This window comes from Paroedura picta, chromosome 16 (assembly GCF_049243985.1).
Source record: "Paroedura picta isolate Pp20150507F chromosome 16, Ppicta_v3.0, whole genome shotgun sequence".
NCBI classification, from domain to species: Eukaryota; Metazoa; Chordata; class Lepidosauria; order Squamata; family Gekkonidae; genus Paroedura; species Paroedura picta.
In genome coordinates, this window is record NC_135384.1 from 7,197,352 (window position 1) to 7,222,832 (window position 25,481).

At 50.6% G+C, this 25,481-nt stretch overlaps 3 protein-coding genes and 1 long non-coding RNA gene across 10 annotated transcripts in view; 2 read left to right on the plus strand and 2 right to left on the minus strand.

The window, feature by feature from the left end:
* TSEN34 (tRNA splicing endonuclease subunit 34) overlaps nt 1-18,678 on the plus strand; it is a 35,191-nt gene extending 16,513 nt beyond the window's left edge. Inside the window, exons 1-7 of one of the 4 annotated variants that reach the window (XM_077314843.1) lie at nt 12,929-13,069; nt 13,863-13,929; nt 14,909-15,181; nt 15,643-15,811; nt 16,141-16,197; nt 16,819-17,073; nt 17,511-18,678. In XM_077314843.1, the coding sequence (XP_077170958.1) occupies nt 14,933-15,181; nt 15,643-15,811; nt 16,141-16,197; nt 16,819-17,073; nt 17,511-17,698 (918 nt within the window). In that variant the 5' untranslated portion in view covers nt 12,929-13,069; nt 13,863-13,929; nt 14,909-14,932 and the 3' untranslated portion in view covers nt 17,699-18,678. Of the gene's footprint in view, nt 1-12,928; nt 13,070-13,108; nt 13,275-13,862; nt 13,930-14,908; nt 15,182-15,642; nt 15,812-16,140; nt 16,198-16,818; nt 17,074-17,510 lie in introns of those variants that run through there. The other 3 variants (XM_077314845.1, XM_077314844.1, XM_077314846.1) reach the window with 3 other exon arrangements.
* On the minus strand, nt 1,290-12,874 carry MBOAT7 (membrane bound acylglycerophosphatidylinositol O-acyltransferase MBOAT7). Of its 3 annotated transcripts, none has more exons than XM_077314840.1 (8): nt 12,747-12,874; nt 7,973-8,089; nt 6,681-6,810; nt 6,196-6,322; nt 5,958-6,114; nt 4,436-4,796; nt 2,911-3,096; nt 1,290-2,266 (listed from the first exon to the last, which is right to left on the minus strand). In XM_077314840.1, exons 2-8 carry the CDS (start codon nt 8,046-8,048, stop codon nt 1,882-1,884), a joined length of 1,422 nt encoding a protein of 473 aa, XP_077170955.1. In that variant the 5' UTR covers nt 8,049-8,089; nt 12,747-12,874; the 3' UTR covers nt 1,290-1,881. The 3 variants fall into 3 exon arrangements, with proteins under 3 accessions (XP_077170955.1, XP_077170954.1, XP_077170956.1); XM_077314839.1 differs by lacking the exon at nt 12,747-12,874 and adding an exon at nt 10,315-10,935; XM_077314841.1 differs by lacking the exon at nt 12,747-12,874 and adding an exon at nt 10,315-10,922 and having other exon boundaries at nt 2,911-3,093.
* Nucleotides 18,259-22,732, minus strand: GRWD1 (glutamate rich WD repeat containing 1). The gene is made up of 7 exons (XM_077314842.1): nt 22,337-22,732; nt 21,349-21,466; nt 21,059-21,230; nt 20,756-20,969; nt 20,510-20,652; nt 19,510-19,707; nt 18,259-19,402 (listed from the first exon to the last, which is right to left on the minus strand). Exons 1-7 carry the CDS (start codon nt 22,560-22,562, stop codon nt 19,091-19,093), a joined length of 1,383 nt encoding a protein of 460 aa, XP_077170957.1. The 5' UTR covers nt 22,563-22,732; the 3' UTR covers nt 18,259-19,090.
* Nucleotides 22,733-24,963: 2,231 nt separating this feature from the next.
* Nucleotides 24,964-25,481, plus strand: part of LOC143825595 (uncharacterized) — a 74,257-nt gene continuing 73,739 nt past the window's right edge. For both annotated transcript variants that reach the window (XR_013226966.1, XR_013226967.1), the window contains exon 1: nt 24,964-25,086. This is a non-coding gene — a long non-coding RNA (uncharacterized LOC143825595). The remainder of the gene's footprint in view (nt 25,087-25,481) is intronic.

A 25,481-nucleotide genomic window follows, 5' to 3' on the forward strand; every position in this document is an offset into this window, starting at 1 on the left:
CTTTTAAGCCCCCAGTGGGTAGAATGCCCTAATGGTACACCCAGCCGCCAATTCATCAGGCAGTCTTAGGCAGGCCCGTCCTAAGACTTAGGATGAAGCAGAGCTTGTAGGACTAGGCCTGGAATAGGCCAGGTTCCAGTCCCTGCTTGAAGCCCCAATTCTCTTTTCCGCCTCATTTGTCTCATGGTATTGTTGAGTTGGTACAATGGGAGCACCTTGGACACCACCTGGAGATGAAGCCTGGGGTACGACCATCTCAGGCCAATTTTCCCTCCTGTGCAATAATGTCGTATAGGTGTGGAACACGAAAGGGTCTCTCATAACTGTTACACAGTGACTGCTCCAGTGGAAGAGCCAAATTCAACGTGGCTCACTTGGAACAGGAGCTGAGAAAACTAATGCTAATGCCAAAATATGTACCCAAACAGGATGGAGCAGGATTTGGGCTGAACCGTGAACCGTATCGTTAGCAGCGAGTATGAACACTGACACGGCAGATAAGGTGGCTGGGTTAGGGTTTTCAGTGAAGGATTCTGGGATTAATGTCAACCCTAGCGCACTGACTGAAGGCCAGAGGCTTATCCTTTAGTGCCCTCTTCAGGATACGCAGGGAACTGAGCTGAAAAGACAGAAGTCGCCAAAAACTTTTATTTCGCACTCAAATTCCCAACGAAGCCCTGGCTACAGAGTATGGTTGCAATCAGCCCGGATCAGGGTTCCTTTTTTTTAACTTCCTCACGCTCCCACCCAAGAGGGAGACAAAAAGCACGCTGAGGACAATGACACTTTGCTTCTGTAACGTAAAACTCCGCTTTCAAAACCTACAAAACTTATACCCGGGCGGCCAAACTGTGGCTCTGTAGATGTCCATGGACTACAATTCCCATGACCCCCTGCCAGCACATGCTCATGGGAATCATAGTCCACAGGACTCATGGGAAATGTAGTCCATGGATACCTGAAGAGGCAATTTGGCCACCCCTGCCTGATACTTTTTGAACCCCCGCCCCAACCAATACCTGCACTTTTATAAAACACAGTCCCGAAGCCAAAGGCCCAAACCCACCACGGCCTAGCCCTCACATCTGCAGCACTGGAGCCAGCCGTTGGAAGCTTGTGCAATCTCATTTCAGTGCTAGTTTCCTTTTCTCCATGAAAACTAGAGGCAAGAAGTCTCTCCTCCTGCCACATTCGATGGGGAGGAGTCGTGGCATGTAGAGGCTGACGGGCTTTTGCACAGCCCATTATCCCAGGACGACATCAACGCTTGAGCTGTGATTTTAACCCACTTTTTTCACCCATTAGGATAGTCTACTTTATTCCCCAAAACACACCTTTAGACAGTACACTTGTAGTACATGTACATGAGTGTGTGCGGGCGCGTATGTATATATATAAAACATGTACGTCTGTTTGTTTGTTTTAAAAAGCCAGCCAGGAGCTTGGAATTTGAGACCAGCTCATTCCTGCACGGTCTTGTCTGGCTCCAGTGTGAAACGGCTTGAGGTTTGGGGAGGAAAGAAACAAAACGACATTTCAGAGCAGCCAGCTATTACAAGTCAGGACCCCTGGAGTGCAGAAGAGAAGCTGGAAGGGGAGGGAAAAAAATTTAACAGGCAAAAAGACCACGTTTTCCTGGAGAAAGACCGCTACCTAGAGAGTCATTGCAGGTGACAACCGGGGGGAGGAAGAGGTCAGGATTCTAGCAGGGGAGCGGGTGAAGAGCAGGCGTTGGGAGCCAGGGTGGGTGGGCCAGTTCCTATTCACGGACTTCCAATGCTGAGAGTCTCACATCGCTTCCTTGGGTCCCCAGGACCTCGGGTAGCGCCCCGCCGTGTGGGTTTGGCCGGCCTCTTCTGGCCACCTCTGTCCTTGGCCTCATCACTCCTGCCGCTGGGGATTCTGCACGTCTCCGCCTTTGCCTTTGGTAGATCTGCCTGGGTCCCTCAAGCCTTCCAGCAGCTTCCCGAGCAGGAAAAAGGCCACGGCCGCCACGTGGATGCAGTAGTAGATGGCGCTCCAGTAGCGGACAGTGTCCTCAAAGGTGAGGAGAACGAAGCCCATGCACATGTAGTCGTAGGCCCGCATCTTCAGGAACCACTGCACCCAGTCGCCGTAGAGACGCCCCGCGGGGGAGAGGTGTTTCAACAAGCCGCTCTCCATCGCGCCTTCCGCCGCCAGGCACAGCGGGATGGTCAGGAAGCTGAGGTAGTAGCCAGGGTGAATCCCGTGCCAGTAGGCGGAGATCAGCATAGTCCAGGCGCTCCTGGGAAGGAAGAAGACGTCAGCCTTAAAATCCTCCCACAGGTCCCCAAGTTGCTTCACTAGTTCCATTCCGCCTTTCCTCCTAACGCTTTCTCTGTTGCCTTTATCGATCCACCCCCCCATCTCAAGCCAAACTCAGGGACTCTTTCAAAGATGCTCGCTCTTTCAAAGATGACGGCTCTTGCCGTCTCTAGGAAATTTCTCCACCGCCTAGTCAAGATCAGTAATGGTTCACATCATCACCAACCTCAGGGGCAACGAATGGCACTGATAATGTTCTTAGTAGCGTTTTAAAATGCACGGTTTGGTTTTAATGCTAATTGACCTTATCGTTATTGTTTTATCCTCTTAATATCAATCGTCGTTTGCCTCCCCGGGACGGAAAGTCCGAGAGGTGCTGTATATAAATCGATAAAATACAGAAGTTAGTGGCTGTGGAGCTTTTCAATTCGTCCTGCAAGAGGCTGTCGTCTCCCTCTCGAAAATCTTCTTGCTTTAGGATGCTTAGGGCCGGTCCTGCGTAGAGCAGGGGGTTGGACTAGATGGCCTGTATGGCCCCTTCCAACTCTATGATTCTATGATTCTTGTAACCCCCTCGCCCTGCAATTTGGCTCCAACCCCACTCCCCAGTAGAATTCTTCTTACCTCATGACATAGGAACGGACAGGCGCACTTTTGTAGATGTACTGGGCCAGCCACCACTGCACAGTCATGTTCCAGTAGCGCATGCCGTCCTTGACCTTGACACAGAAGTCCGTGCCGTGTGGGTTGATGTTCTTAATTGTCTCATAGTCATAGGTGATGCTGGACACCTCCCCGTCAGCTGACCTACTTGAAAGAAAAAAACAGGGAGGGGGATCTTTATGTTGTTATTGTTGTTGTTGTTAGGTGCGAAGTCGTGTCCGACCCATCGCGGCCCCATGGACAATGATCCTCCAGGCCTTCCTGTCCTCTGCCATTCCCCGGAGTCCATTTAAGCTCACATCGACTTCTTCCGTGACTCCATCCAGCCACCAAATTCTCTGTTGTCATGTCCTTCTCTAATTGGCTACTTCACTGCCCTAGACACGATTGTTCAAGCAAACAAATCTAAGCAGCCTCAGGAATTGGTTTCAACAAATATATAAGAGAAAACATAGCTGACAAACACGTATGTGACAAATAAGAATTCAAAAGTCCATTAAAAGTTCTCTCCTTTTAGTCAGGCAGCATATGTTTCTCTTGAATGGATATGCGACAAGATTGCGGTATTAAATACCTGGTTTCCCCTCAGCTTCATCACAGCCTGTTTTTCAGCTCAGACAAAAAGTATAGTTCCCAGGCAGTATAACTTGTATGACATGGATCCAATCTGTAGCATATCGATACAGAAAAACAAACGCAACCTGAATAAAAGAAAGATTGAAGCAGGAGGCCATGTTGGCCTGAAGCAGCAGAACAAATTGAGAGTCCAGGGGTACCTTGTAGGCCAAACCAAGTTCTATTCAAGCTATGAGCTTGCACACATTGTCTCCAAGGAAGTGTGCGTGCACACAAAAGCTCATACCTTGAATAAAACTTGGTTGGCCTTCAACGTGCCACCGGATTCTGAATAAAAGAAGATAACTTTTAATGGACTTTTGAATTCATATTTGTTTGCCAGCTGGGCCAAGGTGATTTCTCTTTTCTTTAGAACCCTTCACAGCAGAGCACGCGTCCTGATCCGTATACATCCTCCAGTTCCACCAAAACCTGCTAGATCTAACGCATACAGGGAGTGCTCCGGAGGAATTGATTTTTACAGATCGCCAGATCGATGGCCCTCTCACTTTCTCCAGTCGGCACTGCATAATGGACTGCTTATTTACTCTCCCCTAAGCCACTGGGAACTCACTAAGTTACGCTTGCCCCCTGCCTTCCTCTGGAGCCTGTATCATGGATTGCTACAGTTCCCATTAGCCTCTGCCAGCATGGGCGATATTATACGGCCTTCCCTTCCTAGAGCAAGTAGAGGATCCTTTCATCCATTCTGCATATTTTACAGGTAGAAGGTGATGATCACACCTGGGTGCTGGCATGTCATGACCCACAATCCTGTGAGACAGCAAGGGATTATGGTCCTGGCATCACCAGGAGCTCCTCACGCTGGCTCTAGGCCTCACCCCAGAAAGGGAACATCTCTGGGACTCACCTGCCAAGAGGCTCGTACTCCACGGTGGGCCCCCCGCCCGATCGGGATTTGGCGGCCGTCGGGTACGCCCCGAAGGCCGCTGCGACGCAGGCACACTCGGCGCACAGCCAGGCCACGTAGAAACGCATGCGGAAGACGAAAAAGATGGGCATCATGTAGAAGAGGCGGAAAGGGAGTCCTCGCTCGTAGAAGGCCTCGCTTCGGACGTAGTCGAGGGGGAAGAAGTGGGAGACCACCAGGAAAGCGACCCCAAAGACGGGGATCATTCTCGATCTGGAAAGCAGAGGTTGCCAGCTGGGGATCGCGGAGGAGTCCGGCTGGTTCAGCCAGTCGTGGTGAGTACGGTAGCGATAGAACGGGCCTGGGTACAAGAACAAAGGCAGGCTCAGATGGCATAGAATCCTAGAGTGGGAAGGGGCCCTCCAGGCCATCTAGTCTGACCCCTGATTGATGCAGGATCAGCCTAAAGACTCCAGGATGAGGATATATCCAGCTGCTGCTTGAAGACCGCCAGTGAGGGGGAGCTCACCACCTCCTTAGGCAGCTGATTCTACTCCCAATCAGGGGCGTACTCCATGACACAATCAGACGTTCTAGGAACTTAGCTATCTGTGTCATGTGGGGCCAGGGGAATGGTTCCAAATTCCCAGTAGGCCAGTCCCAGACCTTTTCAAAAGAGTCCATGGGACAACCCAAACTCTTCAGCTCTGCTTTCACCGTCAAAAGCTGAAGCTAAGGTTTGCCCCAGCAAAACGATGTGAAAATGCCTAGCTGTTTTCAGGATGTAACCATCAAAAGCCGCCGTACAAAACGGAAAACACAAAGATAACAAAACAGGAAGAAGGGTAGGAGGTAAAGAAACATGTTTGACACACAAAGAGAGAAAATATGACTCAAACAAAAAGCAGAAGAAGAAGAGTTGGGTTTTATATACTGCCTTTCTCTACCAGGAGTCCCAAGGCAGCTTCCAGTCGCCTTCCCTTTCCTCTCCCCACAACAGACACCCTGTGGAGGTGAGGCTGAGAGAGCCCTGATATTACTGAAGAAGAGTTGGTTCTTATATGCCGCTTTTCTCTATCCGAAGGAATCTCAAAGTGGCTTCCATTCGCCTTCCCTTTCCTCTCCCCACAACAGACACCCTGTGAGGTGGGTGAGGCTGAGAGAGCCCTGATATTCCTGCTCGGTCAGGACAGCTTTATCAGTGCTGTGGCGAGCCCAAGGTCACCCAGCTGGCTGCATGTGGAGGAGCGGGGAATCAAACCCGTCTCGCCAGAACATGACATTCCAATGCCTCTCTTGTTTTGATCTGCCATCTTTCATAGCCTTCCAAAAGAAGCCGAAACAGAAAACAGCAAGCCCTTGGGATGTTCTCTCCCACCACAAGAGGTTACAGGACGTGGGCATTCAAATGACCATGTGGTCACAACCATGATTCATACAAGAAAACAAGTCAACATGACTGTCCAAGGCCTATGGATGTTTGGATACACGGACACGCATTCCGCCCTGCCCTGTTGGGTACCTGTCATGAGTCCTACGTAGCAATAACTGTAGCACAGAATCTCCACCAGTCTTGGCATTTGGGGGATTACGCCAATCACGGGAGACTTGGTGAACGCCGCCACTTCCTGCTTCTTGGCTTGGGTGAATTCTTGCACTTCATTGGCCAAGCTCACCATCTGGAAGACACAGAGGTGACCATGGAAAATGCACTTCCTAGAGAAGCCCTCCTCTCCCCTTTCCGCAGCCCAATCGGCTACCTTGAGAGTCAGCAAGAGTTGCACAGCGTTGGTGAACGGCGTTGGGTCGGGGAAGCCAAAGTACGTCACCGTGCGGAAGAAGAGCAGGTAAGAAAACGTCCAGCCGAGGGTCAAGTAGTGGCAAGACCTAGCGTGGACAGAGAAGAGTCATAGGTAGCATTAATGTTTCCCATTCTCCACCCCCACGCAAAAAGCATCTCATTCACAAATATCTCCATTCCCCCAATTCCTGGTTTCAGATGAGCCCCTGTGTGCCAACTCGCTGGAATGGCTCCTTTCTCTAGAGATCCCACAATATTTCTCCTTTGTTCAACCTCAGGAAATCTCACAACCAGAAGACCAAGTAGCCCAAACTACATTCCCCTCCTGGAAGACCAACACGCCCCAGTTCCTCCCAGTCTCCACTTCAACAGCCAAGGCTTCCTGAGCATCTACCGAGAGAAGCTGGAACTTCCACCATGACCCACGGCAGTCCACTCCGTTACCTGGGAGAGAGACTGATGATCAGCCACGTCCCAAGGATGGTGACCAGCGAGTGGAGGGTGTGGATGTGACAGGTGGCCAAGACAAGCAAGAGCCCTGCAGCTGCCCCTCCAAACTTTTTGGTCCTCAGCCCTGTGGGGAAGGAAAGGAACAGATCTGATGCGGTCCGGTACGTACAAGCCTGTGAGTGCACACAACTTCACAAAATGGCAAGTTCACCTTTTTTTTTGGTGCACAAAATACAGGTGTGCATCGTGGACCACTATAAATCCCAATGCAGTCTTTGGGGAGGTGTACAGAGGCTTCCAACCCAAATCCCAGGAATGAGAGACGGCTTTAAGAAAGCCACAACCATTTCTCACCCGTTTAAGGTGTGATTAAAATACCAAAAGGTTTTTGTTTTTCCCTTTTAAAAAGGCAACTCGGACAAGGCGCTGAAGGCAGGCTGTGTTTAACCAGCTAAACATGCTGGGAATTTAAGCTTGTTCAAATCAGAGGAGGGGAAACAAAAAGAAGAAGAGCCGGGGGCAGGAGGTTTAAGAGCAGCAGTTTCTAATCTGGTGATCCGGGTTTGATTCCCCGCTCCTCCGTATGCAGCCAGCTGGGCGACCTTCAGCTAGTCACAGCCCTAATAGGGCTGTTCTCCCAGAGCCGTAATCTCAAGGCGCTCTCAGCCTCACTTCCCTCACAGGGTGTCTGTTGTGGGGAGAGGGAGGGAAGGCAATGGTAAGCCGCTTTGAGACTCCTTCTGGGAGAGAAAAGTGGGGTAGAAAAACCAGCTCTTCTTCTTTTCGCACCCCATGTTTTTTACTCCCCAAAGGAGTCTCAAAGAGGAGTGGGAAAAGATCCACCAAATGAGGTAAGGAATAGGAGAAGAAATGAGGACAGGGAGAAAGAGGGCTCCCACCCAGCAAAAACCATTAATACACAGGTACTGGAGGGCAGGGGGGGAGATATACCTATCTTCAGGGTACTGAGTTCCCACCACTGCTGATCAGTACAGGAATTCAACTCCGGATCCGAACACCTGGTGGACTAAACCCAGTGCCCACCCCACCTGTCCTACCTTCTTGACGCCCTGTCCTCTGACTAACGAGACTCTTCCTCCCTCCCACCCACTGGCCCTTGCAGATTCTAATCTCTTTGTGACAGCATCGAGGCTTAACCCAGGTTGCAGATCCCCTGCAAGTCCCTCTCAAGGTCTGGACCAAACAAAAACAAAACCCTTCTGAGGTGAAGCAAGGTTTTCCTTCCCCCCCCCCCCACTTAGGCTGCCCCCAGGTGCAGCGCTCACCCCCTTTCTTGAAGAGGAAGCCGATGGGGATGGAAATGAGAAGCACCATCAAGTAGGTCATCTCTTCGGGGGACATGGTTGCGAGCGAATCTTCCCCAAGTCAGAAACAGTGGGATTCTGCAGGGGGAGAGAGAGAAAAACGGTGAGCCGGCAGGTTAAAAGCAGGAGATCCAGTACACTTGTGTCAAAAAAGCCCAGGACTACCAGAGTCAACACTGGAGGATGTTGAAATCTCAGAAGTTCCAGAGAAGGATCCAGACAAGAATGTGGTCTGGCCAGGTACAGCAAGAAGACGGCTAGTGGCCTGTAATACTGGATTTCTATGAGTGGCATCCAGAAGGTCAGAGCTGGGTCTTGTAGCCAGAAGCCTGTCTATGGGTTGCCCCAAAACTGGGAGTTTGATCCCCCCGATCATCCCGAAATCGGAAATTTGAATGTGTGCTACAAGACCTACTATCAGCACTACAATTACTGCTAGCAGCTGGTCGGGTTACTGTTAATTATTTTAAGGGTGAATTATTGGTTAAATGAATGATAATTGAGGATTGTTTTTTGTTCCATGTATTGTTCTTATGTTATTATGTAAACCGCCCTGAGCCCCCAGGGAGGGCGGTACATAAATATAATAAATAAATAAACAAACAAACAAACAAACTGCTGTCTGGTTTTATCAAACCAGCCTGAGTCGGCCGTGCTGAGAGGGGTGGCCAAGAAATCCCCATAATAGCAGTAGTAATAATAATAATTTATAGCCTGCTCTTTCCCTAGGGCTCAGGGCGGGTAACAACGTTTTTGAAAACAATAGAACAATATTATAATACTTTATATTTATTTTAAAAGATAATGGGTCCCTTCAAATAGTTCTAACCGCTTCTTGTAGCGGGAGGGTTGATCTAGATCAAGTATTCAGGCTCAGATAGAATTTGGCTGCTGTTTCGAATAGGGAGGCCAGGAGTTCAGCACTCTTTTTAGGTCTCAACCGTAGGCCAGGTGGGGACAGCTCTGTCTTCCAGGCCCTTTGGAACTGTCCAAGGTCCTGCAGGGGCCTTACCTTGCTAGGGAGAGCGTTCCACCAGGCCAGGGCCAGCACCGAAAAGGCCCTGGCCTAGTCCAATTTGATATCTTTGGGGCCCAGGATCTTGAGCAGGTATTGCTCTCTTTGGGGGGGCTGTATGGGAAAAGGCGGTCCTGTAGATTAAACTCCATCAACTTCAAATTAGGATTGCTAGCCCCCTCTTCCCTCAACAAGCACTCCTATGACTTCAAGAGCTGCCTGACCCATGCAAACTCAAGAAGCGATAGCTTTCCAGATCATTTCAGCTCCACGTCAGGTAAAGAAGTTCCCATCAGAATCTCTGCCTGTCTGGCAGCAGCTAAGGCATTGGAGCTCCGTCAGCAGAAGAAGCCGGCTACCCTATCTTGGACTGGAATCTGCACACAAAACACAATACTCTAAAGGCAGAAGACAGGGTGAAGGAGGAGTGGGCTGGTCCTAAGGTGCCATGAAGTGATGGATTTGGGCTGCCTCAAGCCCCCGAGGCGTTCTTCCAGGAGCTGACAGAGGACTAATAGGATACAGGAGGAGTAAAAGAGGCTACTCCCCGAGTCCTTGTTTACTAAGGCAGAAAAGGGAGTAGATATGCAGCCGGGGAAGTTGTGCAAAGATTTTACAGGCTGGATTGTCAGATGTGGCGCCCTTAAGAGCGGAAGTTTACACAGCCAAGAAGCCGCAATTGGTCAATCGGTGCAGCTGTCCCTTCTCCGCTTTGGTCCTGGTGTCTGCATTAAATCTGTATCACCAGATCACAATTTAACCCCCCCCCCTCCCCTGGAGAACAGTGTACTGTGGCCGAGCACACCCAGTTCCATTTCGATGCGCTTGCTCAAACATCCCCGCCCCCACACAACTTTCTCCCCGTGGCCTGCACCCAAGGTCCCTGCCTCTTTAATCCCTTGCTGGGTGGTGACCCAGGCTTTCTATATTTAAGTAGAAATCCTTGGGCCAGATTAAGGGACGGAGGAACCAAGAGCCTTTAGATCCAGCAGCGCTGCTGCAAAGAACCCAGGAAGCCTGGCCCCCACGCATCCCCCCAATGAGTCCAGCTTCCACCGTTGACGGGGCTGAAGTTAAAACAGGCTCACGAGCCCCTAGACCTCCATGTAGGAAGTTCAGCTTCCTACAACGAAACACATCCTGCGAAACTATAAACAAACCTTCGTATTCCTACCGAGGATCGCCGAGAGACGCTGCAATAAAATCCTTGCTGAAAATAACAGGCAGGCACCGCAGCTGGGATTTCCAGGCCTCACGGCGACCTGGGCGTTGTCACGGCCTGACTTACCCAATTTTCTACGCGTTCAGTGAGCGTCTTCTTTAAATCTGCACCACCACTACTACCCTTGCAGAGCGGCTCCTGTTCCGAAGGTTAATACGTCAGAGATCTGTAGGCCGGGTGTTTGCCACTCTGCCATTTTAGTGTTGTATGTATAGCCCTTGTACGGGCAGCAGGCCAGTTTGATCAAGACCCCCGGAGGTGTTCCAAGTCACACTGGTGGGCTCCCCTCGCCTGTCAGAGTCACATTCAAATCAGGCCTGTTTCATTAGTGCGTAGTGGACAGGTACAACCATCAATGAGGTCCGGACTGCAGAATAAAACCAAGGAAACAGCTACAAAGCCAGAGACTGAAGAAAGGGGGAGGGGGGAGGCAAAGAGGCCTGTGAACACTGGCTGCAGCTTTATGCTGTCACACCTTTGCTCTATAAAGGTCAGCCTTGACCACTCTGGCCGGCAGCTGCTCTCCAGAGTCTCAAGTCAAAGGTCTTTCACATCCACTGCTACCCGATCCTTTAAACTGGAGATGGCGGGGATTGAACCCGTGACCTTCTGCCTGCATACAAAGCAGATGCTCTAGAACTGAGCCCTTGGACAAAGAGTGAAACAGACAGGGCCAAGATGGGAAAGCAGAGAAAGAGTGAGCACTGAACGGAGCGGAGAGACAGGCCTACGGGGAGTTATGGAAGAAAGGATAGTCAAGAGGGGGAACTGCAGAGGTCAGTGGAATGGGAAAACAAAATGGAAGCGTTAAACTGGACTAAGATGGACAGAGACTGATGGGGTGGATCTAACCATCCGGTAAGTCAGGCTTTATCTGCCAGGGTTTCGTGAAACGCTGGGGTTACTCGATGGCCTTGGAAGGGTTTCCCGAATGGATAGTTCATAATTTTTAATATATATATATTTTTTAATTTATTAAATATTTATCGAGTGATATGACCTTATATGGTCATGTCAGCCTATTTCACTCCCCTCCCAAAATGGTCCGTGATGGGCCTGAAGGAGGTGGGAAGGGGAAGAGACCCGATAGGTATGTCCACCGCTGTGCTTCCCAACCATGTTCTGCATTGTTGCTTTTCAGGGGTTTCTCAACAGTAAAAAAGTTGAGAAAGGCTATGATAACATGTCCTCATTCAGCTTCCTTCAGCAGCTCTTTCACAAAAGGAAGAATTACTAACTTCTTAAATTCACGCTTGGGCCAAATGAAAAGATGGGGTGAACTTTGTTCAGCGGAGTTGTGAGATCCGTGATGGTGCTATATGGTTCTGGGGGACGCTTTGGGGTGATGCTAGAAGAGATTATTTTTTAAGACAAGGAAAACTCCCCTTCGAAGGCTTGATTAAACCTCAAGGCCCTGGCTGAACGTCTGCCGAATGCCATATTTACACAAAAGGAAGACGAGCCTGTAAGATGACTCTTACAAAAGCATGATTATACATATAAAAAATTATTGTACATAACTGAAACACATATGTAAATACAAGACGACTTCCTCTTTTTTTTTTTGCGAACGGCATACCTGTGGGAAAAACAGTCTTGCGTTTGATTAAGTACCGTGAGCGATTAGTAAAGACATTTCTCGAAAACATAATGGCAAGTTTTGTTCAACCACTGGCAAAATCTCTCTCAATCTAAGCACATGCGGAGTGCAGGAGCAGCAAATCATGGCAGAGGTGGCCAAACTGACATCTGGAGAGGAACAGTTTGGCCACCTCTGAATTAGGAGCCACACCAGTACCCAGGCCAGGACGCCAAGCCACACCCAAAGCAAAAATAAATTTCTGGAAAACAACAGACCCTAGAACTGGAAACAGAATGAAAATTCTGAGGATTCTGTTTCTAGCCAGGCAGATCTTCTGGCAGGGATCTCTGACATAAAGAAAAACAGGAACCAGCAATGAGACTCAATGGGGAGAGGGTGTGGAAACATAAAAAAAAAAACACTTTTCTTCTAGGTACCAGGCCCCGATGGTGCTGGATTCATGCACTACCGGGTCTAGGGGCCGACCATCCCCTCTTGCAGGGATGGCCAAATCGGGGCCCTCCAGCTGTCTACGGACCACAATTCCCATGAGCCCCTGCCCCCATGCTGCTGGCAGGGCCTCCCGGAAATGGCAGACCATGCACATCTGGGGTGACACAGCTCGGCCACCCCTGCCCTATGGATCCCCCTAGTTCAGCCACCGGCCGGAGACTACAATCTCTGGACCTCCAGAGAGATCTCTCCCCCTCCCCAGAGAAAATGAGCGCCCCAGAAGCCAACTGGGTGTATGGGGGGGTATTATCCTAAAACTTGCGCGCCCTGGTTCGCTTTGGCAGATCCTAACCAAAATGTGGGCCATGCATAGGTTTCCCTCCCTCATCCCGCATCCGAGGGCGCGGCCCCCGGCTGCAATGCAAGCTCCAGGCCGCCCCCCCTTTCCCCAGGCGGCACCCACCTGCTCCAAGCGCCTTCCCCGCGCCAGCCACGGGATCCCGGGCAGGGGGCGGTCAGGACCTCTCCAAAGCCATCGGCGAGCCGGGCAAGCTCGCCCGCCCGCCTCCTTGCAAAGCTCCCCGCCTCTCCGCTTCCTGCCTCTCTTGCGCGGCTTCCTTTGGCGAGGGAGGGCCGGCCGGCTGGGGGTGGGTCACCCGCGCCCCTCCTCCACGGTACCCACCCACCCACTGCCGGCCGATTGGCGCAGGGGTCTATCGCTCCGGGGGTGCGCGGCGCCGATCCCCGGGCGTGGTGGGTGCTGCTGCTGCTGCTGGGCGTGCAAAGGTGCGGGCGCACGAGGGAGGGTGCTGGAGGCAATAGACGCGCATGTTGTATTTTTTTGGGGGGGAGGGGGAGTGACTCTTAATTTGTTTTCTCCCCAGCCTGTAGCAGCTGCTGCAGGTTTACTCGGGAGTAAGCCCCACGGAGCACAGCGAGTTTGGCTGCAGGGCAGGATCTCTCTCCCCCCCCCCCCCGCTGAAGGCAGCAGGTGCGTGGGCAACAGGCTGTGGAGCGGATCCTGCACAATGTGGATCCCCGTCTCCTTTGGCCCCGGCAGGAGACGCTTCTTGGGATTGGGCATCTGGGGGGGGGGGGGGCAGGGGCAGCGTTTCAGTTGTGGCAGCTTTTCTCAGTCCTTTTATTTACTATGGAGAAACCCCTGAAATAGCCTTTGAGAAACCCGGGGAGGGGCGGGATCCTGCAGAGTAGGGTTAGGAAGCAGAGTTGTGGTCACGCCCCCCCCTCCAGGCCCATCGTTGGCAATTGGGAGGGGGTGACATGATAATGTAGGGTTGTATCACCGGATCAGTGTTTAACAAATTTAATAAATATATTAAAACTAATGAACTCTCACCTATTTGGGGAACTCTTGCCAGGCACCAAGAAACCCAGGTTTTCATGAAACCCCTGGCTGAGAAAGCCTAAAGGAATGGCTTGTGCATTCTAAAGGAATGGCTTGTAGGCCATGAGCCTTTCGGGGAGGGCAGTATATAAAGGTAAATAAATAAATAAATGGTGCCTTAGGGGGCCTTGCTTAGTAAGTGGCCTTACATTTCCATGTCCTGAATTTCCCCAGATTTCTTCTGCAAAGGCAGACGGAGAACCAGTAAGCCTTTGGACTAGTGCGCATTGGGCAACAACAGGTAAGGGGTCATATGCACATCGGGTTGTCAGGTCTCCCCCCCCCCCCGGCCACCAGCAGGAGATGAGGCGTGGTTTATTTTTATTTATTATTTATTTCTTAGATTTATCGCTCGCCTCTCCCCGGAGGCCCGAGGCGAGTTACAAAAAATAAAAACCCACTAAAACCATATAAAAACACATCAAACACCATTCCCCACGTAGTAAAACAAGATGCGGTAAAAACTCAACAGGCATCTACATTTCCCTCAGTAACCCCACTATGGGGGGGGGGGATAGAGGGTGCCTGATAGACTTTGCTACTGCCGCTGAAATGGGGCCAGATCTTCCATGCGGCCCAGCCGCATCCCACGACCTGGCAGAAGAGCTCCCTTTTGCAGGCCCTGTGGAATGCTGAAAGCATTCTGAAATTGAGTTGGGTGCTCCAAATGAATGGAGATTCGGGGATGGAGGCCAGAGACATTAGTGGGGTACCATGCCAGAGTACACCTCCCAAAGTATCCATGTTCTCCCCAGAGAAACTGCTCTCTTTACTCAGGAGATAAGTTGTAATTCCAGATCATCTCCAGGACTCACCTGGAGGCTGGCATCCCTAAATATGCTTAATGTAACCTGTCCACCCACAGCATCTGGTTCATTCACAGAAAATGTCTGCAAACAGCAGTCTCACCTCTGAGGCCTGTGAATATCACCATAGTTTCACCTTGAGCCAGCTCGATGTGGTAGTTAAGAGCGGCAGCCTCTAATCTGGAAAGCTGCGTTTGATTCCCCGCTCCTGCAGCCTGCGGGATGACTTCAGGCTAGTCACAGTCCTGATAGAGCTGTTCTCACTGAGCGTCTTCTTTCAGAGCTGCCTCAGCCCTCCCTGCCTCACAGAATGTCTTATTGTGGCGAGAGGGAGGGAAGGCGATTGTCCGCCGTTTTGAGACTCTTTTGGGTACTGAAAAGCAGGGTATAAAAACCAGCTCTTCTTCGTTCTAGAGAGAGACGCGCACAGGCCCCGTGATGATCCGAATCCACGCCTTGGAGGGAAGGGCTTTCGTGTGGAATGCCGATGACGCTCAGCGTATCCGCGAAGAACACCGCGTTGTCGGCACGCTGGTTGGGGCGCTGGCTCGGAAGCCGCGGCAGAATGTGCGGCTGGGCCTTCCCCTCCAGTTACTTCCAGAAGAGGCCCGGCTGTTGGCAGAGATGGGGGTGGCAACCTTGCTTAAAAACCCGACCTCCCATCCCCTGACAGAGGAGGCAGGCCAGGTAATGGTGGATTCCCAATACACCTGTGCTCAGGGAGCAGAGCAAGACACTTCCGGCTTAGGATCATTGAATCATGAAGGTGGAAGGGACCTCCAGGGTCATCTAGTCCAGCCCCCTGCACCATGCAGGAAACTCACAACTACCTGCCCAGATGATGCGCCCCCCCCCAAAAAAAACAAAACAATCTCTAGAGGAAATTTGCTTCCCGACCCCAAATGGCGATTGATATTTCCCTAGGCAAGAAAGGGCCATGAGAGCCATGCACCGACACAGTCCCTTCTGCCCGCCCACTTAAAATCTGCCCGAGTTTACAGACTCAGCAGTAAGAAATCTGGCCAAGCCAGGTCTTTTTCAGTAACCCTGTAGAAACAGATCAAAGGTTTGAGGGCCAAACTCTGATTCATTCTGGGCTGCAGTGGTGGAAAAAGGGTGGCGTTGAGCTTGCTTGCCTGTACCCACAGGATCCCTCGTTCTTGGAGGCGGTGGCTGCCTACCAAAAAGATCAAGAAGAGAGCTATCAGGAGCAGGTCAGGCTTGCTGGCGAACAGAGGAAGGCCCTGATGGGCACTCTGGCTGAACGCATAGCACAAGGCCGGGCCAAGAAACGGCAGCGGAAAGGGGGCGAAGCAGGTGAGTGGTGCTCTTTCGTTATATGGGGCCTTTTTTCCACTGGTGGACACGCCCACCTGGGGCCCCTCCCGTGCCCAACCCCTCCAGGTAAATCACTGGCCATTTTTTCCCACATGACCATATACTGTCAGACCATCCTATACACGAATAATTTTTAAAAATGTATTAAAAATTAATTAACTCCCACCCATTTAGGAAACCCTTCCAGGGCCATCCAGGGTTTTACGAAACCCTGGTTGAGAAAGCCAGGGGTAAGGAGATGGGCAGAGTCCGGAAGAGTATGGGAACAGCTACAGCGGCCTGCACTAATCCTAAATATTCCCTTTCAGTGCGTGGCAAGAAGTGGATGCTCCAGGAAGGAGACGATACTGAAAAATCCCACCTAGGTTACTATAAATATCCCTTAACTCCATTTTGGGCTTTGAAGGCGTTAGGATTCCATGCATTAGCACTAAAACTGTGACTTCTGCAAATGCTATAAACAGAAACAAGTTCTTCCACTTCCTTTCACCACCTTTGGCTCACCTGATGAAATTGATAACAGACGGTGAGAATATTGCCTGTCGTTTGCACAGCGGATAAATTGTGTGTCAAGAGGCACTGCTAGAAGACACGGTGGCGGCCGCCAGCTTAAAAGTGGGATGGGATGTTCATGGAGGAAGAGGACTCTCCATGGGATAAGAAAATGGAACCTCCCTATATCCAAGCAGTATACCTGCACCTGACAGATACTCCTGAATGCTCTATAGAGCATCCTACATACTGACTCTCATTTTTGAATTTTTATTACAAGGTTTCGATTAGAGCAGGCAAAAAATCTTGAGGCGAGACCTATAGCGGCCTTAAATAGCTCAGAAGGAAGTTGCTAGAAATGCATCTCCAGGGACCATGATGCTAGATGCTGCTTTGTGTCTCATCAGCCACGTGCAGGACAAACAAGAAGGGGGCAAGCTAAGCCAATTTTTCCAGCCACGGGTGGGAATATTCACTTTTGCTTCCGTTTCCAGAGCCTGCGTCCAAACCTGCAGACCTGGAATCTAGTTTTGTGTTCCCCCGGGAAGCCATGATGGTCCAGCTCCCAACAGAGCGGACCCAACGGGGACAAGAAGAAGAGGTGGACTGGCATTTGCCCTCCAAAGAGTGGCCGTACGGCGGACAACCAGAGCACGAGATGCGCTTCCAGGTTTTCCAGAACCTTTGGGAACGAGGCTACTATATCACCAGCGGGAGCAAATTCGGGGGCGATTTCCTTGTTTATCCAGGTAAACGTCAGGGCTGGCGGGGCGGTGGTGCTGCTTTCGGGAAACTTACTAAAAATCTGAAGGAAGGAAAATCGTCCGCTGAAAATGATTAAGCTTCCCATTGGATTCCAGCCCCGTAGTCCCAGCAGATGACTTGAAATTATGCCAGGGTCATAGCTGTTCCCACAGAGCCTCACCCCAGCCTGGTTCTTATGGGGTTTGTTGCCCTTGCAGAAATGCATACTGCTTGTTTTGGGACATATACTATGCAGAAACTTTCACCCTTTTGTTCTAGAACAGGGGTGGCCGGCCTGTGAGTATGGCAACTATGAGCCCCTTCCAGCATATTGGCCAACCCTGTTCTGGAACAAAAAGCAGCCGTCAAGGTAGACAAGATCTTTCCTAAACAAGACTGGGCATTCTTCCTCTGGTAATCCTTCTGCCTCCCGCCCTGACAGGTGACCCGATGAGGTTCCACGCCCACTTCATCGCCCTCTGTGTGCCTCGAGACACACCCCTTTCCTTGTGTGACATCATCAGTGTAGGACGGCTTGGAACCAGCGTCAAGAAGACTGTTCTCCTCTGCTCCGTGGACCAGGACGGGACTGTAGCGTACACGTCCTTGCAGTGGAGTGGGATGCAGTGAGAACGGACTGACCGTCCTTAATGCCTCTGTTAACATCGCTGAGTTCTCGGTGTGCTGTTCCAACAGGGAGCAACTGGTGTCTCTCCACAGAAGCTGCCTTAGGCCGCCTTGCTCAGTGACCTTTTATCAACCTTTTAATTGCATAGAGTTGCAGTCATTTTCAGAGGGGTGCCCTAATAGCCAGGCCCTTCTAGGGGCGGCTGCAGGGGGTGAGTGCTCCGTGTCTCTAGGGACAGATTATCTATTCCCAACAAGCTGCCACTGATCGCCTCGGCCACAGTATGTGAGTAATCCGCCAGCAGTCCTGAGTGGCCAGCAGGATGGATGCTTCTTGAGCCCCCAGTGCAGAGGTGGCCAAACTGTGGTTCTCCAGATGTCTGTGGACTAAAATTCCCATGAGCCCTTGCCAGTGTTATGCATTATGTTGGCAGGGGCTTGTGGGGGCATCTGAAGAGCCAGTTTGGCCACCCCTGCATCTAGTGGGCCAAACTTGCAGTTAGCAAAGATGCTTAGAAGATGTACAGATCCACGCAGCGGTGGAAGGAGCACAGACGGTTAACTTCCTTTCCAAAAATAATTTATTTGATTCAATGCAAATGCACGGTTAGCTTCCTGTTCTGGTTTGTTCCTCGTAGAGAGGCTTAAGCTTGGTGGTCTAGGCCAAGGCAGAAAGGCTGTAAGACAGAGCTCTTCAGCCAGACTTTTGGTTGGGGGTGGTGAATCTGATAACATCTCCAGGGCGCCCCAAATCAAAGCCATCTCTCAAAACCACCTCCGGACGGCAATCTAGTTCTACGAAAGTTGAGTGATATAATCTCCATCTGGTCAATGCTGACACTGTCGCACAATTTAGTTTAAACCTTATTCTCGTGTATGTTTTTAATTAAGGTCGTTATGTTTACATGTAGCACACCGCCCTGAGCCAGTCCGCTGGGAGGGTGGCATAGAAATCAAATCAAATAAATAATAATTCAGTTGAATGGAGCTTCTCTGTACAGTGTATTTTGAGCTGGGCCCCTTCTTTCCCCACGCCAGAACAGGATCATCTAAATTATTGATTTGTTGGATTTAGAGGTTTTTTTAGGAGGGGGGATTTCCCCCATCCCAGGTAAAATAGGCTTTCTGTCTTTGGCATAGACCTGATAAAGTGACACGCAGCAAATTCTGTCCTCGGAAGACAAGAAAACAGAGAGCTCATTGACAGCTTAGGCCAGGGTGGCCGTGGAGACTTCCTTTCCCGAACAAATTAATCCAGGCCGCAAAACAGAATCCACCCCCACATCTGGAAACAGGCACCGCCGAAGCAGAGGCGAAGAACCACCCGGAGAAAGCCAGTCTGACCTCATTGGGGCGGGAACGAGGAGCCGCCATTTTGAAAGCCCCTCCCTCCCTTCAGACGCTGATGGTTCGGAAGATGTTGAAGCCCGACAGTGCTGTGGTGATGAGGATCCCCGGGCACTGCGGGTGCCAGTGCAGCTCCTTAATGTCGTTCTCGCCTTGGTGCACAAAGAGCAGCTGGGGCGGGATGGAGGCCAAAGCGGGGTCCTCGCCCTCCTCCGCGTCGTCTCGCTCCACAGCCAAGTCCCACTGGGTCACCTGGTCGTCGGCGCCGGACGCCGCAAAGACACCGCTGTCCGTAGGGTGCCATTCGACGGAGGTGATGGGGGCCGTGTGCTGCTTGAAGGTGGCGACAGGTGAGCCTTTCTGCAGAGAGAGGAAAGGCCTAAGAGACTGCTTGGGCGGAGGGGCGGCAACGGGGGCCAGAAACTACGAGGGGAAAAGAGGACAAGCGATATGCGGAAGTATCTAACCTGGAACTGCCGCAGGTCCCATATTTTTAGGGCTCCGTCGTCGCCCCCACTCACGATGAAGGGCTCGTTTGGGTTCCAGCTGATGACGTTGACGTCAGCGTCATGCGCCTGGCTGGTGGTCAGCATGCAGGCTTGCCCGGGGGCTGCCCTGACGTCCCAGATCCTGATGGAGGCGTCTGCAGAGCAGGATGCGAAAACCTGCCATGAGAACGAAGTTAAGGATTGGTTTGTAAGGCCCAGCTGTACGCCCATCCAGTGACCTAAGATACTAGTCATCTTTGCTCCACACCGCTTTAAAGCAGTGCTCCCAATAGGGTATGCAGAGCAAGGCTTGTAGCAGCCTTGCTCAATTTTTTTGCCATTGAGAAACTCTTGAAACATTCTTCAGGCTTTGAGAAACCCCAGAAGTGGTGCAATCGTGCAGAATATGGTTGGGAAGCAGAGCAATGCACATGCCCACCCAGGGCCCTTCCCCTTCTCATCCCCTCCAGGGCCATCCTTGGCCATTTTGGGAGGAGAAGCAGGTCAACATGACCATATATGTCCATATCACCCGATAAATGTTTAACAAATTATAGAAATATTAATTAACTCCCATTCATTTGGGAAACCCTTCCAAGGCCATCAAGAATTGCAGGTCTGCAGAATTCAGGATTTTGACACCAGAACAGTGGGGAGGAAGTAGTTGGGGGTAGAGATAAGGAAATTTAGGTGGAGGAAAAACAGCCCTCCTAAACCAGATGTTTTAGTCCTATCTAAAGTGGCAAGGTCAATTTAAAAAGGCATAAAGGCTCTTCGATGTTAAAAAGTCTTTCTGCTGCTTAGAGCACATCTTAACAATGAGGACTAGGAACATAGGCAAAGTAAATCAAAGGAAACCTTTCACTAAAGCTGGGGTGTGGAGGAGTGAGTTTTCCAGAGCATTAAATACATGCATGTACAGCAGAGCATCAAGATTCCTGTGAGGCCCATGCAGCATTTTTATGCCACTACAACTCACCGTAGCTTCATTTGGAGACCACTGCAGGTCTTCCACCGACGACGTGTGGCCTGTGAACGAGCGCTGATCTACAAACCATGAGCCGTCCTCCTTGGGGGTCCACAAATGGATATTTTTGTTGCAGTCACCAGTCAGAAGAGTCCCTGAAAAGGATGATACCGAGGCTCTTGAGCTGCAGTCCAGCCAGCCCACTTCCACAGCAAGGCCACCACATCCTGCACCCCTGGCCTTCCCCGTTCCAATTACCTGGTTTCTTGGGGGACCAGGCCATAGCAAACCCTTCCGTCATATGCCCAGCAAAGGAGAAGATGGGCTTTATTTTGGCCTGCTCTTCTCGTAGGAAGGCAGCCATCGCTTGAGAGTCTGACACAGCCACTAGGGCTTGGCGCAGGTTGTACACCTCCACCTGTCCTTTCTCGGACCAAACGGCCGCTATCTGTGAGCCTCCGAAATCTGTCACCTATTAAGAAAAAGTGTGGTCCATTAAAGTGGAACGTAGAGCTACAGAGAACAGAAGAGGGCTGACTGGGCAGGGAATACGAGTCATACCCGAACTCTGTTAATGCCCCCATAATGGGGGATCATGGCCAGCTCCAGCTGAGGTTTCTTCTCTTCATCTTCATCCTCATCATCATCTTCACTGTCACTGCTCTCTGACCCCAGGCCTTCCTTGCTGGCTTGTTTGGTCCCGTGGAGGTTGTGCATTTTCAGGACCATCAATCTAATGGGAGGGGGGAGAGAGATAATGATGGTTGTTGGTTTGCTGGATGAGAGGCCCATCCTGTATTTTATCAGGGCACCTTTAACCACTTTGGAAAACAGACTTGAGGTCCTCTCACCTGTTGGCGTTGGCAGCTTCAGCCTGGGTTCCAGCACAAAGAAGAAGACTCAGCGGGTAGCTGGTTCGATTCTCCCCAAGAGAGTCTCGCAAGATGTCAAAACTCAAGCAAGGAGCACCTGGGTTTGCACGGAGAAAAAGGAGAATCTGAATTTCTATCACAGGGCTCTATTTTAGCCCCATATTTAGTTCTTGTCACTATTTCAGCCCTCTTTTAGGAAGTTCAAATGCAACTTTAGAAAAGTGGTCAAAGGGCATTAAGGGGCCACTTACCTGTTTCAAGTTGCCCTCACCTGGATGGTCCAGGCAAGCTGTATTTGTCAGATCTAAACAAGGCTGCCTTTGGCTAGTATTTGGATGGGAGACCCCCAAGGAACACTAGGGATCATGGCAAGGAGGCAGGCAATGGCAAACCCCTTCGGATCTCCTGGCGACACAATATGTGCAGTATGATAAATAACCTGTTTCAAGTGATCACTTGCTCTGGGTCCCCTTACAATATTAACAACTTACTGACTGCCTCCAGGTATGCTTGTGACAGCACTGTTTTTCAACCTAAACCTTGCCAACTCCATTAGAAGGATCGGTTGCACAGCTAAATCTAACTCATGGGACTCTCTAGACCAGAGTCATAATCCAAATCCATGCTGCCCAGTTGGTACCCACCTCCAGCACCCCATATATCTGCTCTACACATCATACCTACATATTCACCACAAGCAGGGGTGGTCAAACTGTGGCTCTCCAGATATGAGCAGGAACTACAATTCCCAGGAGCCTGTCAGCATGTGCCAACAGGGGCTTATGGGAATTGTAACCTATGACCATCTGGAGAGCTAAAGTTTGGCCATCCCTGACTCCCCTGCCAAATCAATAGCCGAGTCTGCAGGGAGGAGCAGTCTGCAGTCTAGAAAACCAATACAAAATAAATAAAAGATACCCACCCCTCCCAGCTGCTGTCCCTTTCACTCCCAAATCCAGAGTCTCACCTGTTCCTGCACGGTGGTAGAGCCGATATGCTCCTTCATCCATCACCAATTCTTCTCCAGAGGCTGGTGGGGGACCCTGCCCGGGCACGTAGACCCCTCTTCCTTGAACCTTCCCTTTCTCCTCTTTCCCCCCTTGGATCTTCTCTTCCATTTCCATGTCTTCCTCCCCATCACTGCTGCTGCTGGAGCCACTGCTCCCCGCATTCCATGTGCTGGTGTCTTCCATCTTGAATGAGGGCAGCAGCCCCGCCCACCTGCCTTCCAGGGAGCTTCAGCACTCCTTAGATGACGTCAATGCTTGTGCGCCCGCTCACACTCTGTTCTCCAAAGAGGGGGCGCCATTTCAAAAAAGGGAAAGTAAGTCTGTAACCGTGTGGGAAAGTGCCCCCCCTACAAAAAAAAGCCCTCCTAGCGGTCGAACTACTCCAGCCTAGGCATTCAAAAATGAGGTAAAGAAGTGCAGGAGTTGGATTAAGAAGCCTAATTTTGCCAAGAGTCGCTAGAACCGCCATCTTTATTAAGGGAACATCAGTCTACTAACGCGGAAGGACGAGTTTTTAAAATAAAATAATTATTAGATGCAGAGCAGGAAAGGGAGGGAAACTTTTGTTTTAGTGACGGACCGGAATAATTTTATGAGCGTTAGGCGATAACTGGCTATAGGAACAAAATAGGTGGTTCTCATCGTCAACGGTAACCGGCTGGCACCATTTTGAGTTCGGGTAGGAAAACGCCTGCAGCCATTTTGGGAGCCTTTATCCTGCATTGCCGCCATCTTGGAAAAGGGCACCCCCCCCTTCTCCTGAGAGCCCGCCCTCTTCGGAACGTATCCAGTTATTTCGTAGAGCGGCCATTTTAGCTACGGGAAAGCGTATCGGGAAAGCGCAATTGATGCTCAGCCTTCCATCTTGAGTTCGGGCACTAGTCTGAGGTGCCGCTTCAGCAAAGAGCAACGGCCTTATTGCCGTGGTGATTTAAAGGGCCGAGATATGTTTCATTGTGTCCCTCCGCCGCTGAAAGCCCTTGTCTTCCTCCCCCCTAAATAGTTACCCTAATTGCACTCCGAGCCCGCCGCTTCCTCACACCAGAAAAGGATCCCATTAAGGTTGCATTTTTGACTTCTGGGACGACGAAATGTTGCAAAGAACAAACCCGGCTCGTCCTGGCAGAGCAGTCAAATAACCCGCGGGGCCGACCTCTATTGTGGAAAGCTGTCGTCGTCTTCTTAAATGCAAACAGGCCCCTAAAAAGCAGAGAGCGACGTTTATGAGGCGTCCACCTCCACTTTATCCTTTAAGCAATCCTGCAGGTTAAAACCGTTTATTTTAGAGACTTAACTCCTGCCTCTCAGTTCCAAAGAATACCCCAGGCAACTCACTTTAGGAGGTGAGGTGAGGTGGGGCAGGGGTAGTCAACCTGTGGTCCTCCAGATGTCCATGGACTACCATTCCCATGAGCTCCTGCCAGCATTTGCTGGCAGGAGCTCATGGGAATTGTAGTCCATGGACATCTGGAGGACCACAGGTTGACTACCCCTGAGGTGGGGGACCAAAATGGAAACTATCTCAGTGGAAAAAGCCGAGATAATCCATTAAAAAAACCCAGTCAGGAATAAGCTCAAGGTCAGGCAGGTAGGGATGCCAGCCTCCAGACGGGACCTGGGGATCCCCTGGAGTTCTAGCTCATCTCCAGGCAACAGAAATCAGGCTCCCTGGAGAAAAGGGCCGCTTTGGAGGGTGTACTCCCTATTCTTATACTTCATTGAGTTCCCTCCCTGCCCCAAATCCCACCCACTCCCTCCCCAAAGTCTCCTGGTATTTCCCAACCCAGAGCTGGCAAACCTAGTCAAGCAGCAAACTTCACGCCTGAGGAGGGACTTGAACCCAGGTCTTTCTAATCACAGTCTTATTACACCAACGTGCATTGTGCTGCTTGCTTGCTTGTTTGTTTCTTTATATACCGCACTCCCCTGGAGCTCAGGGCAGTGTCAGTTTGTTGCAGTAAGTTTGTTGCCGTGCTTAGGAGCGCCAGCTTCATTCCTGGCCAGCCAGGCTTGATTCCCCACATGTAGCCAGTTGAGTGACCTTGGGCTCACCTCAGTCCTGATTATGCTGTTCTCACAGAGCAGTTCTGTCAGAGCTCTCTCAGTCTCACCTACCTCACAAGATGTCTGTTGCAGGGAGAGGAAGGGAAGGCAATCAGAAATTGCTTTGAGACTCCTTTTGGTAGTGAAAAGCAGGGTATAAAAACCAACTCTTCTTCTTCCTTGTGCTTTGTGGCACCCACTTTTCCCCCCAAAGAATTTCCTCAAAACAAAGCACCTAACCAGGAGGCAGATGTTTCAGCAGAGTCAGGCTAGCATTACCTTCAGGCAACACCTATTGGGAAACAAAGACATCCATAATAGGAGGGTGTTGGGGTTGGAGCCCCTTCATAGCCCCTCATCTGGCTTCCCTTTTCTTCTGGTATCCAGTACCTACTCTAACATTCTGGAAATGCCCACAGAGACCACCCAGCACCACCCCCATATTGATCCTGTATGAGGTCAATAGAATTAGTTGTTATGGACTTTTTAAAGAGCTGGGAAGAAGGACTGTAAAATTTAATATCAGTTTTGGAAATCCCATCTTTTCCCCACAACTGTCTAACTGGACACCTCTTTTGGTTTGAAGGTGCTGTGATGAATTCCGGCAGGATGAGTTGGCTGGCTTGCTAGAGAGAGAGAGAGAGACAGGCAACACACTTCTCCGGTAAGTTACATTGTACAGATTCAGTAGCCCACTGAAATATTTTGTCCCTCTGTGAGCAGTACATTTTGAGGCTAAATTCCTGGGGATTTTAGGGCGGAATGTGGGGCGGGATTGCTGTTTTCTGCAGAGGAACCGATTTCTGTAGTTTAAAAGACCAGTTGTAATTCGGGGAGACCTCCAGGCACTGCCTGGACCTTAGCAACTTTATTTGAGGCTATTTATGACAAAGTTGGTTTGGGGATTGTGTGACCAAGCCATGCCTGTGATCAAGCTGCTGTGAAAATGAAAAGGGAGAATACTTATTAAATAATTCCTTTGATGATATTAGCCATTCACTCATGTCCAGCTCTTATTTATATTCTCACATTTAAGACGTATAATCCTATATTAATACT